We start from the raw sequence: 18,914 nt of genomic DNA, 5'->3' as shown, positions 1-18,914 counted from the left end.
CGGAGGACGCGTAGCTGCTCGGGTTCTCCGAAACCAAGGAGCGATTTGAACGATCCCAGTACTACAGAATGATTGCGTGGGCAGTTCCTGCAGTGCCGATTCGAGGGAAACATTAACATGCTCTGAATCAGCGGGCTTTATGCAGCCTTCAGCTGCACGTGCAGTTATCACGCGAGCAAATGTAATTAAGATAGCTTCGTTTAAACGTTCCAGTTCACACATCACACGCCCACACACCCATACGCACACACGCACGCACGCACACACGCACAACGCAGTTCACCGCCGCCATTCGCTGAGCACACACTCCGAACCCGCAGCCACACATACACAAACATCTCCCGTTTATCCGACGGGCAACAATGGGCGAGATTTAACCGGCGTGTAAACAGCCGAACAGCGCCCCACTTCGGGCTGGCCGTCCCGCCGCAAAACACGGGCCGGCGCGCGGCGCGCGACGCCCTGCGCGCCCCGCCGCCGGCCGCCGCCAAACGGGGCAGCACGGCGGCCTTCACGCCCGCCGGCATTGGGGTCACACCAAGAACAACAGGCGCGCGGCGGCCGGGGCTCGCGAAACGGACCGGCGCGGCGGCCGGCTCGGCACCCGGCCGACGGTTGAACGCGGGGGCGGTACTGCGGCCGGGCCTCGCGAGGCGGACCGGCTCGGCACACGGCCGACGGTTGAACGCGGGGGCGGTACTGCGGGCAGGCCTCGCGAGGCGGACCGGCGCGGCGGCCGGCTCGGCACCGGGCCGGCACGGTTGGACGCGGGGGCGGTCTGCGGGCGGGCCTCGCGAAACGGAGCGGCGCGGCGGCCGGCTCGGCACCCGGCCGGCAGTTGGACGCGGGGGCGGTACTGCGGGCAGGCCTCGCGAAACGGAGCGGCGCGGCGGCCGGCTCGGCACCCGGCCGGCAGTTGGACACGGGGCGGTACTGCGGGCAGGCCTCGCGAAACGGACGGCGCGGCGGCCGGCTCGGCACCCGGCCGGCAGTTGGACGCGGGGCGGTACTGCGGGAGGCCTCGCGAAACGGAGCGGCGCGGCGGCCGGCTCGGCACCCGGCCGGCAGTTGGACGCTGGGGCGGTACTGCGGCGGGCCTCGCGAGGCGGACCGACGGGGCGGCTAGCTGGGCACCCGGCCGGCAGTTGGACGCGGGGGCGGGACTGCGGGCAGGCTGCAAGCGTGGGCACTCGCGCGTGTAAAGTCGGACATCGGGGAGGGACGGCGGGTGCTGACTGGACTGACACAGCGGGAGGATCGGCGGCTGTTGGCTGGACTGACAAGCGGGAGGGTCGGCGGCTGTTGACTGGACTGACACAGCGGGGAGGGACGGCGCCTGTTGACTGGACTGACGCAGCGGGAAGGATCGGCGCCTGTTGACTGGACTGACGCAGCGGGGAGGGACGGAGACTGTTGACTGGACTGACACAGCGGGTAGGATCGGCGGCTGTTGGCTGACTGACACAGCGGGAGGGTCGGCGGCTGTTGACTGGACTGACGCAGCGGGAGGGTCGGCGGCTGTTGACTGGACTGACGCAGCGGGAAGGATCGGCGGCCTGTTGACTGGACTGACACAGCGGGAGGATCGGCGGCTGTTGACTGGACTGACGCAGCGGGTAGGATCGGCGGCTGTTGACTGGACTGACTCAGCGGTGAGGATCGGCGGCTGTTGACTGGACTGACACAGCGGGTAGGATCGGCGGCTGTTGACTGGACTGACACAGCGGGGAGGGTCGGCGGCCGTTGACTGGACTGACACGCGGGGAGGGTCGGCGGCTGTTGACTGACTGACACAGCGGGGAGGGTCGCGGCTGTTGACTGGACTGACGCAGCGGGAAGGATCGGCGGTTGTTGACTGGACTGACACAGCGGGGAGGGACGGAGACTGTTGACTGGACTGACACAGCGGTGCTGCCGGCGGTCTCCCGCCAGGCGTCGAGCGGCGCCGACAAGGTACCCACTCCTCTGCATGATACGATGCCAAACTCGGGGACACGCGCACACCATAGTTGAGTCGGAAAGCAAACCGTACCTGCAAACCTTCAAGTGCGTGTGTAAACATGACCTGCGCGCGTCATATGGCGCCGCAATGGTCGCTAGCATCTAATTTGCATGCTATTAACACGCGCTCGGGTGGGGGTCAAATTGACTCCCTCCGAAGATATTTCCAGAATGATTTTCAAACGGCGCGGCACAGCCACGCCAAATTTTGTGTATCTGTAGACAATTGAATAGCTGATCGTTGAGTATCAAAAATTTAGATGCACCTTGTGAGGTCGCTGACCTATGGCAGGTCAAAGTCAGGCCATAGTTTCAGCGAAGGCAATTGCCAGGGAATCGTCCAATCTGATACAATAATGGAGTGTTTACGAAGCCATACATCTCTGAAGATGCTCTCTTAGGCACCACAAATATTGAATTAGCAAATTACGTTGACCTAAGATAAGGTATGGAGGTCAGACCAAGGTCAAAACCAGCCTGATTATTAATTTAGAGCTTGCTGTGTGGGATAGTTTGTGGTGCTCATTTCTAATTATTGATAATAGGAACCGTATTATGCATCTTACATTGACTTCCTAAAGGTTAGAAAAAGTCATTGACCTAACATGAGCCAGGTCGACATTTTGTTTTAGGAACATACTGCCTAGCGTAATCTTTGTCGCTTATTCAAATGCAAAACTCAGAGCAGTCCTGTATAATTGTGGTCACCATGACCTTCAACAGGTCAAACAAGGTCACTGAGCTGAAATGGGTTTGTGACATTTTGCTTAGGAACAGTTGCCTAGGCTCTGGGGACACTATAGGGATCAACCTGGAATTTGACATTGTTTGACCTTATTTTACCTGAAGGTCATGACCCAGGAAGCTCAAACTTTGACCTAAGTGATTTCACGTACATTTCAAGACACCCTGTAAATTTGGTGTCTCTGGCTTTCTTAGTTACCGAGATCTCAAGGAGGGTCAAATTGACCCCGTCCACCCGAGCGAAGTGTGTCTAGCCGGCCACCCGGACGCGTGTTAAATGATTTTCAAAGTCCGCCTTGCTACGCACTGCACCGATATAAATGATCATGGAGCAGCCAGCATCCAGGGCGCTTGACCGATCCACCCGGCTGATTGCCAGGCCCGGTACTCGCCGAAATATGAGTGAACTAAAGACGTGAAAGGATGAAATTCGTGTTTTAAGAGTTTTGTTTCATGCTATTGACTCATTAATCAGATACGCCAAGCTTACTTTTTATTGAAGGTCAATGGAGTCGCATGAAAATTTTCGGCTGTTTGGTATACACTAAAGAAACATTATAGAGGTATTTTTAAAACACGAAAAAGTTTTTCAGTGCTTAAATAAACCCTGAAAATGGCCAATGCTTGACCGTATTATAGTTCTTGGCAACGTGTCTGGGCTTGTAACTTGCACATGCTTGTCTGTATACCTGACTGGTAGCTCTAAATGTGTAGCTTCCTGAACATAGCGAGCAACAATTCAGAAGTCCTGCGCTTCTCTGCTGTATCATGGTCTTTGTTTTATACTGCATGTGGCGTTAGGCTGACAGGCACAGCAAGCTGTTGCATTTTTGTATGTAGAAATTACCAACGGCCCGGTGGATTATCACCCTATGATTTTTTAGGACATCCGAAGGTTTACCCGAAATGTTAAACACCGACTTGCATTTTAGTTGTGACAGAACAATATCTTATTGGAGAATGTCACGGACGATGCCGTGACGACTCCCTGCTGCGGCCCCTGGGCAGTACCAGCACCCTTGACTAACGGTGCCGGTCGGGGGGGGGGGGGGGCGGGAGGAGTGGAGCGGTCCTGGAACAGTTACTCACGCTGCGCGGCACGCCTTCAGCGGGCGGGCGCACCTCACGCGGACCAGGTGCGAGCGGCTGCTGCCCCGGCCGCGAACACGCGGGCGCGGGCCGGCACGATCCGAGCGGGCTTGCCTGCTGAGCTCGGCGAGCGCCTTCCGGCCCATCTGGCGGATTTCGGTGACGTGCATGTAGATGTTCGGATCTAGTCGTGCTGCCTGTTAATGCCTGAGCAGGGCGCGTTACATTCGGGCCACGTCCGCGGTCGTGCGCCAGCGGCGCTGAGAGGAGACCATGATCTCTCACTGTCAGATGTGGCGGAGATCGATCTCGGCTGTCAACTTGGTCTCCGGAGGGCCTGTCAGCTGACGCCGCGTCCATTTCCGCCTTCTCGCCCGCCGTCTGGGACATTTTGACCGCGGCCGGCGCTGCGAGTCGGCTAGTAACTAACGCCGCCGCCGGACAGTTACCATTCGAGATTGCGTCGCTTTTATCACGGCGTGGTCGCTGTCGCAGAACACCGAACTTCGGTGGCATAACATCGCCCGCCGTCCAGCGTCTCGTGTCCAACCTTGCCTCCGCCCCAACTGTGACGTAATCGGCGCCATTGGTGACGGATTACAGACGTCGCACCCTTCTGCGGTTGTTTTCCTTCTCCCTGTAGCCGAAGTGAGGCGGCAGTGTTGGCGTATTTCCTTCGCTACAGGCCTCGGCTTCCTGCCAAATTCTGCGTCGGCGGGTCTGTCGCCATCGTTTGCGTCGCCATTAGGGCTGGTTCAAGGTTGTATTTACAGGATGTCGCTCCCATTCCCCGCACAGAAAATATCACCGCCAAGTTTTTCAACGGTCTTTTGCCAACGAAATTCAAAAATCGAAGCGCTCTCAGAGACCTCCTGCAATGAGGGGAACTCGAGCGCGACAGCCGGCCGGCCGGTGGACGGACGCTCTGCTCCCCCGTGAGTGGGCCTGACCGCGGTGATGGTGGCCTTCCAGAGCGCTCGTCCTGACTCAGCGGCGCGTCTGGCCGACTCATGCCGACCGCGTGCTCGAGCTGGCGCCCTGCCGCCGCTCGGCGGCCGTCCCTCCCCCCCCGCTCCCGCTCCCTCCCCCCCCTGCCCGTGACCCGGCGCTGTGCGGCTGTCATCTGCTCTCGGACGGGGGGGGGAGGGGGGGACGTACCTGGGTGCCGTGCCGACTGCCGTGCAATGATGTCAGAGCGGTGCTTTGATGACGTCACCGTCTGGTGCGCGGCGTCAAACAAGTCTAATTGCTTTGGTGCCGTAATGGACCACCATGCAGTCAAGTGACCTCATACAAGTTTGCTTTGACGCGTTATGTCACCACCGTGTGCCGTGTGTATACCAAGTGATGTTCTCTTTCATGAACGCTCTGAAAAGCGCATGCTCACTGGACAGTTCTGGGGTGTGTTTGGCATGGCAGGCCAGCTGGTTTGCAGATGTTGGAGTCAGCCGAACCTATGGCCACCTGTGATCTCGGGACACGAGAAGACCGTGGGGTTTTGTCGGGGTATGAATGGGCCTTTGCATTTGTCGGGATATGAATGGACGGTGAGGTTTGTCGGGGTATGAATGGTCCGTGGGATTTGTCGGAATATGAATGGACCATGGGATTTTTCGGAATATGAACGGACCGTGCGATTTGTCGGGATACGGATGGGACTATGGGATTTGCCGATTTGCCGGGGGTACTTCACGAACTTAGGACATTCGGAGGACGGTTTTTAGGCGATTGATGAAGTGCACTTTGCTCAGCACTGACAATCTTTTCAACAGGTGCCTAACATGCGCGTGTCGCGTAAGATCGTAACACGAGGAGAGCGCATCATTGCGTGAGCAGGTGGGTCATAACGCGGGTAATTTGGAGTGTCCTGCGTAAAAATCTTAAAATGTTTGCTCAGATTTTAACCTTGGCGCTACGTCGCGATGCATTCTTCACGTTACCGTCTCAACTACGAGCGTGGCTGAAGCGGTACTCAAGAGACGGGGACAATAGTGGGCATGCCGGTCGCGTCCTCCCTTCGAGGACGGCGGATGGACCGCGCTGGGATGTGCTTGGAATCGGGGGTCCGCTGAACCATGTCAGGGCTGGTCGGCCCGGGAGCCTGAGGGCAGGCGATGGGGTAATCCTGTGACGTCTCGAGATTAGAGGAACGGTTGAGGCCCGGAGAGAGGGAATTGGGCCACGTGTAGTGAGAAGTTTTGTTCGATTCGGCACTGGATAGCCTGTTACGTCAGCCACAATTGTCCTTTTTAGCAATCCGGTCTCTCAGAACCTATCCGGGAATCATGCTTCTTTACGAAAAACGGCCAGTGGGGCTGAGGGGGGGGGGCAGCCTTACCGTGGGTCACTTCTCTGTGGCAGAATGACGCCCCCTTGCTGGCGTCAGCCATTTCCCTCGAAACGTGCGGGCTGGCAATGGCGGATATAACGTCTCAGTTTGGAGAGAGCGGTGTTCGAAAGACGGCGCTAATGCCCCGAAAATTAGGCCTAAAGCATAAACACTGGTTGTTTTTTTTTTTGTCGCCTCTGGGGAGTGTGGCCCCACCCAATTCCCCCTCCCCTCCTCCCTGGAGACGCCCGTGCGCCGTATCCCTCCCCTTCCCTGGAACCCAGCCCGACGTGAGAAGTGTGGAGCGCCGGTCACATTCCGTGACGAGCTGGTAACTACACAACACATTCCGCGCGTGCTCACGAGGAAATACGTCGCCTGAACCGTGGGTCGTCGGTCGCTTCCCTTCAGATGGAGAAATGGTGTGACATGTTTGCTGGAAGAAATATTGATGATGAGGAGAAGGCTTCTCGGATCACTTCTTCATAGATGTTTTGGCATTGCTCCAAATCTGAGACTGCTTTTCGATAACTTGACGTGGTTTGATGCCGGCAAAATCTGTAGGCAGCCGGGCATGCTACAAGACAGAACGTTGCCTCTTCTTCCTGCACATTGCTTTTGTCTTTGAAAGATGTGTTCTCCTCTGAGACCTTCGTGACTTTGTAAGATCACCAGTCAGTGACGCACCAGTGAGGATGACCGGGCCACTGGGCTTGTAATCTGCTGAGCGCCGCACGCGCTGAGGCTGGACCAGACGTCAGCGGCTCTCCCCGACCCGTGTCGTAACGCGTCCGCCCCGTCCTCCCCTGCTATCCCACTGGTACGTCAGGCGCGGCGGCGGCTCTCCCGACCCGTGTCGTAACGCGTCCGCCCCGTCCTCCCCTGCTATCCCACTGGTACGTCAGCCGCAGCAGCGGCTCTCCCGACCCTTGTCGTAACGCGTCCGCCCCGTCCTCTCGTGCTATCCCACTGGTATGCGGCGTCTGTTATCCACGGTCCAAGAATACAGGCCCGATAAGCAGGGACAAAACAGAGATGCGTTGTGTGTGTGGGGGGGGGGGGGGAGGGGGAGGGGTGAGCGATGGCATGGAACAGGTCCGCGAATGAGAGGAGACATGCACCGCACGCTGCACGCGCTGGCCAGAAGTGATCGATGCGCCATATGACCCATGCTGTCGACGCGTGCTAAACCCAGATCATCAGCATCAGCGTCGGCGCGACGGTTGTCTGCTGTTGTTGCCAAAAGGTGCAGAGCACTGGGCGGTCGGGGCGGTCAGTCAGGTCTGGAGAACACACATGGCTATCGTTCCTTGATGTGCTGATGTTGGTTATTAGTCCCAGAGACATCATTCAATGCTTACATCTACATTTACCACGGCAAGAGTGACATCTATATAACGGAAGCATGTGATGTTTTGATCATGTTTAGATCTGATCGCAGGACGTTTATGTGGCACGATGATCTTTTTTAAGAAATTGTTCACGACCACGTCGTTATCATCGAGAACATCGCCGATTCCTAAGAGTTGACTGTTACTTCTGTTTCAGGTTTGATATAGTGAAGAAACTTGGCCAAGGAAACTTACGGGAAGGTGCAGCTGGCTATAAATAAGGAGACGGGCCAGGATGTGAGTATATGTGGGCAATGGGAGGCTGTGAGTTCAAGTTGGCCTGTTTTAAAAACGAACTGAAGCAAATAATGACCTCTATATTAGACCATGTCTGAGTTAGGTCGTAGATGGCGTTCGGTCAGCGGAAGCCAACGCGGAAGCCCCGTGCGTGGAGATGGACGTAGGACGACACAAATTTTCGTGGCAAATTGGACGGGGGGGGGGGGGGGGGCATGCCATTTCATGTAATGCCACTTGGCATTTCATGTAATGCCTGCGCCCGTTAGAAAAAAAGCTATCACTGGCCTTTTGTCATGTGTTGTTTGCAGGCTTTTAGCTGTTGGTGATTATGATGACGGCAGCACTGACGTGCGGAGAATGGTACGTGATGTTTTCTAACGAAATGCACCCAGTTCCTGGCACATTCCAAGGTGTTTGTAAGTAAATGGAGAGTTGCGACACATGATGCTGACTTGCTTGGCATCGCCCATTTTGCCATGTTTTCCTTCCGCTGTAATGATTGCGCATGATCTTGGGTCTAGGGCGGACCAATGGGAGGTGAGTCCGAGGCACCGATATCTTCATGGTGCTCGTGCTAGGGTCTGTGGCGTTTCACTCGAGGACATTGCACACATAGGACAGTAATGCAGTTCTTCGAGATTTGTTTGGGTTGAAAAGGGTCTTTCTGGTATGATATGTTTCCGCTCGTCTAAGGGAAATAAAATCAGGGAACTCTACATAGCGCAGATCCTTTCCAACGTTCTAGATGACCGCGGTCCGTTTGGCGTCACGTTGTGGTCGTAGTTGATCGCTTAGTCACGGCATCACAACAACTTTCTTCATATCTAACCTCCCATGATTAAGGCAAAGGGTCTCAACAGAGGATACACCGTAGCATCTATTGACATGTAGCCGAAATGGTAATCTTTAGACAGAAGTTATGCTTAGGTGGTCACCTTTCATCCCATAAGGCATGTTTGGCATAACATCTATGTTATACAACCTGCAGCAGTCGGAACACGCATCAACGGAATGAAACAAGCCCCAGTTGAACAAGACCTGGATGTATTTTATATCCATGCGTGTGTCTATACACATCATATGCTCGTTACCAGCAGATATAAACTGCGGTGATGAAGAGGACGTCTTAACGCTGCGGAGCGTTTAAACAGCGCTGATGGGCGGGAAAGACAGAGATGCCCTGGATTCTGGTGCCTGACTGGCGCTAGTCCAATCGGGAGCCGAGGTTTTGGCGTTTGGCGTATTTGTTTGTCACCTGGAGCCGCCAGAAATAAAACGCCATGCGATGCTGGCGCTGCTGTCCCAGCCGCTCTTACTCGCAGCTGCCTGTAGTTTACAAACGTGGTGATTGGGACTGGACACCGGTGGACGCCGGTACGTGCCGGCGGATACCGGTTGACACCGGTATGTGCCGGTGTACACCGACGATTCGCACACCCGCGGCGTGCTTTTCTCATCTATGGAGGCGCGGGGAGTGTTTGTCTGGGTGTGCCGTGGATGGGAACGCGGATTTTACATATCAGTGGAGAACCACTGTTGTCTTAGGGGCTTAATGACGCACTCAGCTGCTGATGCTGTAGTGCGTCGCCTGCCTCTCACCTTGGCAGGAAGGGCGGGCACCGCGGAGAATCGAACCCCGTACCACTGTTGTTGTCAGAATTGTGGTGTCGTAGACGTAACTAGATTCCAGAAAGTACGGGAGATTGATTCAAGGTCCTAGTTGGCCGGGCCGGGGGATGCCTTCCGAAGATTAGCGCCGAAGCTGCCGTTCCAGGAAGCGCCCAGAGCAGCGCCTCCTGCAACGCTACCGCTGACGGGATGGCGCCTGCCGGGTGAGCCGTCGCCGCCTCTCGGTCGATGGCCGGTGTCTGCCGACCGATGAGTCCGCTCAGGAGGCGACTGGAGGCGTCTGCGGGGAAGGGCGGTCACGTCAGCTGTCTCGGTACACCGGCGCCTGTCTGCGGCGGCGCTGGGGCGGCTCGCCTCTTCAGCCACTGTTTGTTCACGGCGTCCGCCCGTCATGCGGCGGCGGACGGCGCGGAGGCGCCCAGCGTTTGAGTGCGCCACTCTTCAGTTGCAGCAGGTGGAGACCCTAGCCCACTTGTCATTCACGGGGCCGGTCCGGAGCGTTTGCAAACCAATCAGGGCGGCGCGGCGTGCCCCATGGCGTCATCAGACCGGGCCACCCACCTGTGCCGCCCGAGCACCGGAACCCCTGACGGGCTTTCCGAATGTGAAGGGTCGAGAAGTGCATCCGTGCTCGCACCGCCGCTATTTTCGTCGCTGGTTGGCGTCGTCGCCCCTCCCCCTCCCCATCGCGGCCAGGCGCGGCGCGCCGACTGAAGTCACGGCTCGAGCGCCAGTGTTGGCTCGGCGCGATAGTGGGCGCCCGCTTAGTACCGCCGCCGGCACGTGCTCCACGTGTCTGTGAATTGTTGCACGCGTTAATGCTGCGTTCACGGAACTTTGTGGGGATTAGCTACCGTACTGGGCTTCGGAATGGTCCTGTGGTCAGCAAAGTACGATGTTGTGGTCAGCTGTGACATATGAACTGTTGGGGACGATGCGTTCCCGTACTTCATGCGGCTGATTGTGTTGCCGCAAACCCTGCTGGCTGGTCCAAAATCGTTAGTGATCTTATAACTCAGCAGAATTTTCGCCTCAGCATGTGCCCGGTGGTGTGGGGGGGGGGGGGGGAGAGTGCGCAATTTAAACTATTTCATGACGGCATTGTTGCCGAGATCCTTCATTAGCTCTTGATGGGTTGGCCCACCGTTTGTATTTTGTGTTCGCTTATATTTATTTCTGTAGTATTTTCCAGAGAAAGCTTAGTATTATTATTTTAAAAGGCAGACCTACCTAAACGAATCTAAAACACCTGATATAACGCCACCTTTGCGCTGCGTCTTTTGTCCTAACTCTGTGTGCCAAAACGCCCACCACAATTAAAATACGTGTCACCGTTGGTATCACATACCACATGACCCGTGCTGAGACCAAAGCCTTGCGAGATGATGACGTTGTAGGGGGCCACTTCTATAAACACAAATGCATTCTGACTTGAGGAAGTACGCCGCAATCTTCTACGTGTTCAACTCAGGAATGATTTTTGATGGGCCAATCCACTAAGAAATGCGAGAGACTGGCTGAACGGCGAGTGGCTGTGTTTGCATGAACTAGTTGCTGTACGAAGTGGCGGACATTTGCGCCGCTAGGATTGCTCGTCACTTCCTCGGTTAAGTTGCATTGATCCTATGTTCTTGCCACCCTGGGTTGTCGGGACAGGAGACCGGTTTTGAACTCGTCCTGCGATTTTTCGCTGGTTGCACGTTGTACAGCAAACAACTGTTCAGCACTTAAAGATGGCCTTTTTGTTGCTGAAAGGTGCATGCAGCTGCGATTAGTGGTTGCGAAAGCGCCGGCATGTCAATGCCGCTTGCGCCAGACCATGCCGCTCAGACTGAGCACGTGGCCGTAGTTGAAGTAAGACACACTCAGTCTGCGGCCTCGTTCCTCGGTGCTATGTAAGCACGTGGTCTTCCCAGTTGACCCCGCTGAACGCTTCATTCGTGTGAGGGACTCGAATGGGACGGAACACTGGGGCGGCGGTGAATAGATTGTTGACTCCGCACACTGGCTGTGATTCCTATTAGGGTAACCGGCGTCGTGCGGTTGTGCCCACCCTTGGCATGTCACTTTTACGAAAAAAATTACCGGTTTATTTGTATTTTCCTGTGGGGAAACCTTTCACGTGTTATGCTTCCTAGCCCACCTACATTTTTCTAGTGTGTTTTGTGCGCTGGAAAAGCATGCTTTTACCTGTTGTTGACACTGGTTTCAGAGTTAAACCGCCGTCAGCAGTTGTAATGCTGTGTTTGTCCCCGCAGGTCGCAATTAAGACCATCAAGAAGGCGAAGATCGAGACTGAGAAAGACCTCATCCGCATTCGACGGGAGATCCAGATCATGTCCTCGGTGACGCACCCACACATTATCCACATATATGAAGGTATCTGGCCGAGGGGCAGCGGTCAGCGTCGGTTCCCTGGCATCGCGCGAGGGATGATGTGATCATGTGACGCTGCACGCGGTTGGTTGACTCGCGTGGTTTGGTGATTTGTTACGCTCACGCAATCGGATATTTTTGCCTGTTTGTTGTTCTTTGTGTTTGTATGGATATTGTCATTGAATCGCGTACTGTCAGTGCCTTAGTTTGTTGTAATGTTAGCTAACAAGCCGCACCCGCCAAGCCACGAGTGTGGAGGAGTTTCACTTCCGATTTCCTGGCTATACCCTTCTAGCGCTCTGTTCCACATGGCATGGCGTCGAGGAGTCATCACCATTGAACTGCTTTTATGTAGGGGTGGTCATGTAAAGCAGTTTACTGCATTTCTACCAGGTGCATGTGATATGTAGCATATCAGGGGACAACTACAGCTCAGCCAGCTTAACTAGCACCGTAATATTAGTAGCACATATTGGGTTTATTTGAATACTTTCAGAAGACATTTTTCCACCATCGGAGTTATATATATATATATATATATATATATATATATATATATATATATTTGTGAGCTTTCTCCGGTTTGCTGGCGTGCTCCTTTCAAGCACCGTCATGACCCCTCCTCCCACATACATCAATATCTGCTCGATTGCGGAAACTCCCGCCAGTCAACAATCTTGCCAGCAATCGCGGTGAGGTAAGCATCGCCTGCACATGAAGTCTCCCCTGTCGCCGCAGTGTTTGAGAACCGCGACAAGATGGTGCTGGTGATGGAGTACGCGGCTGGCGGCGAGCTGTACGACTACCTCAGCGAGAAGAAGGTGCTGGCCGAGGGCGAGGCGCGCCGCATCTTCCGGCAGGTGGCCAGCGCCTGCTACTACTGCCACAAGGTGGGTGCGGCGGACGACACGCTCCCGGTGTACCGGCGAGGGGGAGGGCTGCTGCCACTGCACGCTCGGTACGGTGGCCGGCACGCCGCGCACCAGCTGGGAGGGTGGTGATAGCACTGACGCCACATAGCAAGGGCCGGCACCGCGGACAGCACCTGCTACTCCCATCGCGGGGTAGATGGGGCTAACAACTCTGCTACGAGGTAGAATGGCTGATGGCCCTGCCGCGGGATAGATAGGGCTGATAGCTCTGTCAAGGGGTAGACGAGAACCGTTGCCATACCTCATGGCAGTTGTCTCTCCACATCCGCGTGGGAGGCTCTAGACTCGTAACTCGCTGGCTCTCTGAGTACAAATACCCACTACGGACGCATTTTTAGTGCCGACTGACGTGGGACCGCCACCCGGCAACTGGTCAGAGGGCAGAGCTGGCGCCGAGTGGCTGTGATGTAACATTGTACGGCACGGAAGGACCGCCCCGTAGTACACACCGGTTTTGTAAGACTTGGGGCAGGATTGTCGATGAACTGAAATAGCATAGCGCGTTTGGCTTGATGAGCGTAAGCTTATCAAGCTGTACTGAAAAAGAATTATGGACTCCTTGCCTAACTTACTCAATCAAGCTCTCAAAATGGCCTGGCCCTTGTCAGTGCTGACCAGGTTAGGACAGCGTCGTCTCCCGCCTCTTCAGGATGTGGGTACCTGCGGTTCCCGCAGGATGCTGTGGAACCGTCATCGGGCGCTGCATTCTGTTTTTATTGAAGGGTCGGGGTCTAGCGAACCGGTTTTCGAATGTGGTGCTTCGTAGTGATTCGAGAACACTCCGATTTCAAAAGGCAGCTTCTCAACCACGATGAAAAAAGAAAAGCGAGAATATTGTTACGTTTGCGTTTTCTTTCCGGTTATAACGCCATGGACGACGTTTGTTTAGTTAAAACACCACTATCGCTTGTTTATTGGAGATGCTATGCTATATTGGAGATGCTCGTACCCTTTAATGGGTACGAGCATCTCCAATAAAGCATCTAAAGTGACGCATCCATAGCATTATGGCCGAAGCCTCTGTTGTCATTTGAGCTCCTTCAGCTTTTGCTTAGTCTCCAATCACATTTACAGTTGCTCGAGGTCAGCATTTGCTGCACTTGGTCAGATCACCAAAATACTTCGGCGAGCTTTGTCAGTATTATAATTAGGTCCCGCTTCTCGTCAAACTAGCGCACAAATACCGACTCTAGGCACGGTCTGACCGAAGGCTTTCGGCTAGATCGATGATCTGATGTTCACTGAACCCGAAGCTGCTTTTCAATCCCTAGATATGTGCATGTCGTGTATCTTGCAATTTCAACGATTCGACTGTAATCGGTGGGCCACACCCAGCTTCCCGTCAGCGGCAGCTTCGCTAAGTGTGATTGCTCTGCTTGCAGCACAAGATTTGCCACCGAGATCTCAAGCTGGAGAACATCCTGCTGGATGAGTACGGCAACGCAAAGGTGAGAATCCCAGCGCAGAAATCGCGTCACGCCCCTTCTGCTGGCACCGGACGTCGCTTGCGAAACGCTTACGTGTGGATCGGTCACGAGTGTGTACCTTTTTTAAGTTCCTCTTCTTTGTACTAGTCTGCGAACATTAAGCGCCTTTTGGCACATTGACGGTGTGACATAGGCAGCAGCAGAAATACCATGTCTTCGTACATATCATGGCTGCACTGCTGCAGGTGGATTGGTTTGTAACATGTATTAAATCCGTATTCGGGAGGAAGTATCTCATGGGGAGTCAAGTGTGCGCATGCCCCGGGTCCGTAAGTCTCGACGCATGTCTTGCGCATGTTTGAAATGTGGTCATGTGCACGTGTCGCTCAGCAGGACGCTTCAAGGTGAGTCCTATAAAACTCGGGAAACCCGCACAACACACACCGAAACATACGCGAAAGGCGACTGTGCGTATTGGATCCCTCCAGCCTAAAAATCTGCATCGTTGGCAGCGTAAGCGTGTGTGCTGTGGCGGCCGCATGCGCCTTCTTCCGGCCAGCTGTCGTTCCCTGCTCCTTCTTTCGGCTAGCGGCCGTTCGTTCCTCCTTACGGCTAACTGCCGTTCCGTGCCCCTTCCTCCGGTTAGCTGCCGCTCCATGCGCCTTTCTCCGGCTAGCTGCTATTCTTTCTCTGGCTAGCTGCCCTCCCCTGCGCCTTCCCCCGGCTAACTGCCGCTCCGTGCTCCTTCCTCCTGCTAGTTGTCGTTCCGTTTTCCTCGCTTCGCCTGCCGTGACCTCACCGCCCCGCCTGCCGTGACCTCCCCCGCCTTCCACCTGCCGTGACCTCCCCGCTCCACCCGCCGTGACCTCACCGCCCCTCCTTCCGCCTGCCGTGACCTCCGCGTCTCGGCGCCCGCCAGATCGCCGATTTCGGCCTGAGCAACGTGTTCGACGAGACTCGCCTGCTGTCTACGTACTGCGGCTCGCCGCTGTACGCGTCGCCGGAGATCGTGCGCGGCACCCCGTACGTCGGGCCGGAGGTCGACTGCTGGTCACTCGGCGTGCTGCTCTACACTCTCGTCTACGGCGCCATGCCTTTCGACGGCTCCAACTTCAAGAAACTGGTCAAGCAGATCACGTCCGGTGACTTCTACGAGCCGCAGAAGAAGTCCCGTGAGTGCTGTCCCGGTCCTGGGTGTGTTCCAGTTCCGGAGTACTGTCTCAGTCCCGTGAGTGCTGTCTCAGTCCCGTGAGTGCTGTCTCAGTCCCGCAAGTGCTGTCTCAGTTTAGTGAGCGTTGTCTCCGTCCTAGGCATAGTGCATGTCATTCCTGGGAATGCTTTCTCAATCCCAGAATATGTACAGCTTAGTCCCATCAGTATGTTCAGCCGACCTGTACCTCGCACCCTTGAGCACTGTGTGGGGACCTTGCATCGTCACTGGGTTGAGGTGCCGTGCCCGCCGCCGACAGCGGCCTCCGAGCTGATCCACGCGCTGCTGACGCCGGCGCCGGAGAAGCGGGCCAGCATGATGGACGTCTGTGGCCACCCGTGGGTCAACCAGGGCGAGGAGGTGCCCTGCCTGGAGGCGGCCGAGGAGCTGGCGCACCAGACACCGGTCCGGCTCGACCTGCTGCTCTCGCTGGCGCCGCAGGGACCCGACATGGAGCACGTGCTGGTGCCGCCGCCGGAGGAGGTGAGGGGTTGGGAAGATGACTGGGGAGTAATACTGAGGCGTGCGGTGTTTGGTGGCCGAGAAGTGACCCGGTCGGATCTTCGCCCTAGATCTGCTATAATTTTGCTGGAACACTAGGGTGTAGCCAAGGGGTGCTTTTGGGAGCGTGCACATGCCCATGCCCGCACCTATAGAGGTGCGAGACTCACTGGGACAGAAAGGCCCAGTGCACTTTGACAGCCTTAGACGCCCTTAAAACTTCTAAACATGTCAATGGGCCCGACCCATCGAAGTTTGGTCTCGAGATGAAAAAATCCTCCAAACAAAACAGGGCGCCAAAGCGGCGAAGAACCCTATGTCCCTTGAATGTGAGGGCCGCCTATTACCCGATTTCGCTCGCTCCTGGGCAAGCCCTCGCTGCGCCACTGCCGAAGCATGATTGGATGTCCCACATCAGATCGCTTGTACTGAGACGTTTGCGTTGCCTGATGTCCTTTTGGTAGTTGTGATCCTTCCAGCCAAGGTGGACCATCATGTGGTCCTTATTATGGTTTGGAAATGCGCCCGACCCGAAAATTTCTTGAAATTACATGCCTGCCCACGCAATATCATCAGTGTGGGACAGATGTCGTACTCTGCTCCAGACCATCCTCATTATCGATGTTATCCTGCGGCGTACTGTCCGTACTCCTAGCATTGCGGGCCGCCACCAAACCACATTCTCACTCCAGGCTCCGATAGCAGAGAGTTATTCCGCATGAGAACCCTTCGTGACAGCAGAGCAGCACGGGCCGCGGTGTGTCGGGGCCTGTGCCTTTGATGCTACGTGTGGCCGCAGCGACAGGCGGCCTTCGCGCTGTATGAGCTTATGTTGTTTGACCATGGCTTTATTAGTGGATCGAAGCACTTGTAAGCCTCGAGCCGTGTACGTGACATTTGCGTTGCGTTTGGATCAATAATGAGACCACGCATGTGTGAATTGGTGAAGCCTATATCTGGTTTGCGCTTCTACACGTGGATAATGTCAGTTTAGCCAATACTTTTCCTTCTACAACGAAACATGCATGTGTAAACACAAACGCCGCTAGGGCATTTCTGTCATTGTTTATGTTTTCGAAGTGGCTGGAACGAATGTGAGTTTCATGCGGAATTAGACGCTCGCCGATTTGAATTTCTAGGCCCCTGTGCTGTGCAATTCGCTCGGCATTTATCGACCAGAGTTCATCTCGTCTCTGTGCTGTCATCCCCGAAGACGTGATACTAGCAATGTGTCCGAAAGAAATGTACCGGACTGTAGAATGCATCGCTTTAAGCCCAGACACTAAGATTCAGTCCAGGTGCATGAATTTGGTCGGGAAAGCATCCTGGGTATTTTTTAAACATTTAATTCGAACCTTTTGAATGGACGGATTTCTGGGACCAGAGCTCAGGCCAAGCAGTGCTGGTTGTGTGAGCCGTACCGGAGAAAGTTTAACTGCCGCAGTGCTCGGCACGGTCCGCCATCCCCCCCCCCCCCCCCACATTAAAGGAGTGCTCAACATTTGTATATGGTTTTGAACTGAAATAGCCATCTTGAAGATCGCGTCTTGAGCATCGTTATGTGTACGGATGCGAGTACAGTTTGGAGTTGCCGTCACTTCCTTGGAAGTCTCCGGTATCAAAACTGGTACTACCGCAGTCTCTGTGACATTTTTGATACGCTCGAAAGCAGTAAGCCTTTCTGGCAACGTCTGTCGTCTAAGATTGTGTCGTGTTGGATCTAATCCTTCCGCTCAGTGACAATCCTCTGTTTGCAGGGTGCTGTGCCGTCGGCGCCGGAGCCGTCCAAGGCGCAGTTCACGGCCTCCGACTCGCTGTCGCTGGGCAGCGCCATGGAGGTGCGGGCCGCCTCGAGCCCTGCCGTGCCTCAGGCCCAAGAACCGGCACCAGAGCCGGCCGAGCCCGGCGCCGACAAGGCAGCCAAGCGAGCCCTGGACGAGGCGGAGGAGCAGGCGGCCCCGGGCGGCAAGACAGAGAAGACCAAGAAAAAGGCGGGAGAGAAGGCGGCGAAGAAGAAGAAGAAGCCGGAGGCGGCGGCGGTCGTCGAGCCCTCTGACGTGGTGATGAGTGACGATGCGGCGGCGGCTGAAGCAGCGCCTGCGGAGGCGGAGGCCCCGGCTGCGGGCGCTCAGGAGATCACTCCAGGGGAGGAGCAAGACCGCGGAGCTCAAGCTCGGGCCCGAGAAACGATCGCCGTCTCCGGTCGTCACGCCTCCGGAGGCGGAGACGCCTCGTCCAACACCAGCGCCGCCGCCAGAGGGCGGTGAGGAGGTGACGTCGGGGGGCCGCTCCGGTTGAGCAGGAGCAGAGCACCGCTGGCGATCAGTCGGAGGTGCCGACGGACGTTCAGGCGGCTCCGCGACCTCAAGTTCGCCGGGCGTCACCGTCCCCGGCGGCACCGGAGCCGTCGGCCGGCGCCGAAAAGCAGCCCGAGAGAGAGGTGGCCTCTACAAAAGCGCCATCTGCCTCCGATAGCCGTCTTTCGCCTTCGCTGAAGGAGGCAGTTGTAGCGCCCTCTTTGTCTACTGGGGATGCTGCTGGCGTCAAAACTAGTCCTGCGAGAGAGACGAGCAGAGAAGCTGGCAAATCTGTCCCGACGGCACCCGAAGAAGTGAAACAGGCTTCGTCGGACGGTGTCAGGCAAGACAAGAGTGCTTCGCCTAAAGAGCTCGCGGAACGCAAGCCAAAGAAGACGACGGTCGACCCAAGCGGTGCCAAGGGCGAAGAAACCGAGGAGAACATTCGGGTGTCCCCCAAACAAGAGACGAGTAGGGCGGATGCTGATGAAAAGGTCCGCGGAGCATAAGCCGAAGCTGAAAGCTGTTGACCCTGAGGTGCAAAAGGAGAAATCTCCGGCGAGAATTCCTGGCGAGTCCCACGTGACACCCAAAAAGAGCAAGATCCCGGTCAGTGATGCAAAGTTAGCCGATGGCGTGCCAAAGCAGAAAAAGACTCTCCAGGAGCCGAACGACGTTAGTTCTCAACTTGGCCGTGTGTCCCCAGTGAAAGAGAAGGGGACAGTGATTTCAAAACCGAAGGAAGAAA

The 18,914-nt window shown here is 55.9% G+C and overlaps 2 protein-coding genes across 2 annotated transcripts in view; one reads left to right on the top strand and one right to left on the bottom strand.

Moving 5' to 3' along the window:
• LOC119090145 (bifunctional peptidase and (3S)-lysyl hydroxylase Jmjd7-like) overlaps nucleotides 1–4,004 on the bottom strand; it is an 8,668-nt gene extending 4,664 nt beyond the window's left edge. The window contains 1 exon segment of the mRNA XM_037212938.1: nucleotides 3,868–4,004. Coding sequence (XP_037068833.1) covers nucleotides 3,868–4,004 — 137 coding nt within the window.
• A 1,366-nt stretch (nucleotides 4,005–5,370) lies between these two features.
• LOC119090144 (NUAK family SNF1-like kinase 1) lies at nucleotides 5,371–18,146 on the top strand. The gene is given in 9 exon segments (XM_037212937.1): nucleotides 5,371–5,381; nucleotides 7,712–7,742; nucleotides 7,744–7,791; nucleotides 11,682–11,802; nucleotides 12,538–12,689; nucleotides 14,114–14,179; nucleotides 15,078–15,330; nucleotides 15,628–15,851; nucleotides 17,627–18,146. Coding segments are annotated over 9 exon segments (1,416 nt in total). The 3' UTR covers nucleotides 18,137–18,146.
• The last annotated feature ends 768 nt before the right edge of the window (nucleotides 18,147–18,914 follow it).

This window comes from Pollicipes pollicipes, unplaced genomic scaffold (genome assembly GCF_011947565.3).
Source record: "Pollicipes pollicipes isolate AB1234 unplaced genomic scaffold, Ppol_2.1 Scaffold_3087;HRSCAF=3621_pilon_pilon_pilon, whole genome shotgun sequence".
Taxonomy (NCBI): Eukaryota; Metazoa; Arthropoda; class Thecostraca; order Pollicipedomorpha; family Pollicipedidae; genus Pollicipes; species Pollicipes pollicipes.
Note: the sequence above shows the minus strand (reverse complement) of the source record. Positions and strands in the feature narration are given on the sequence as shown.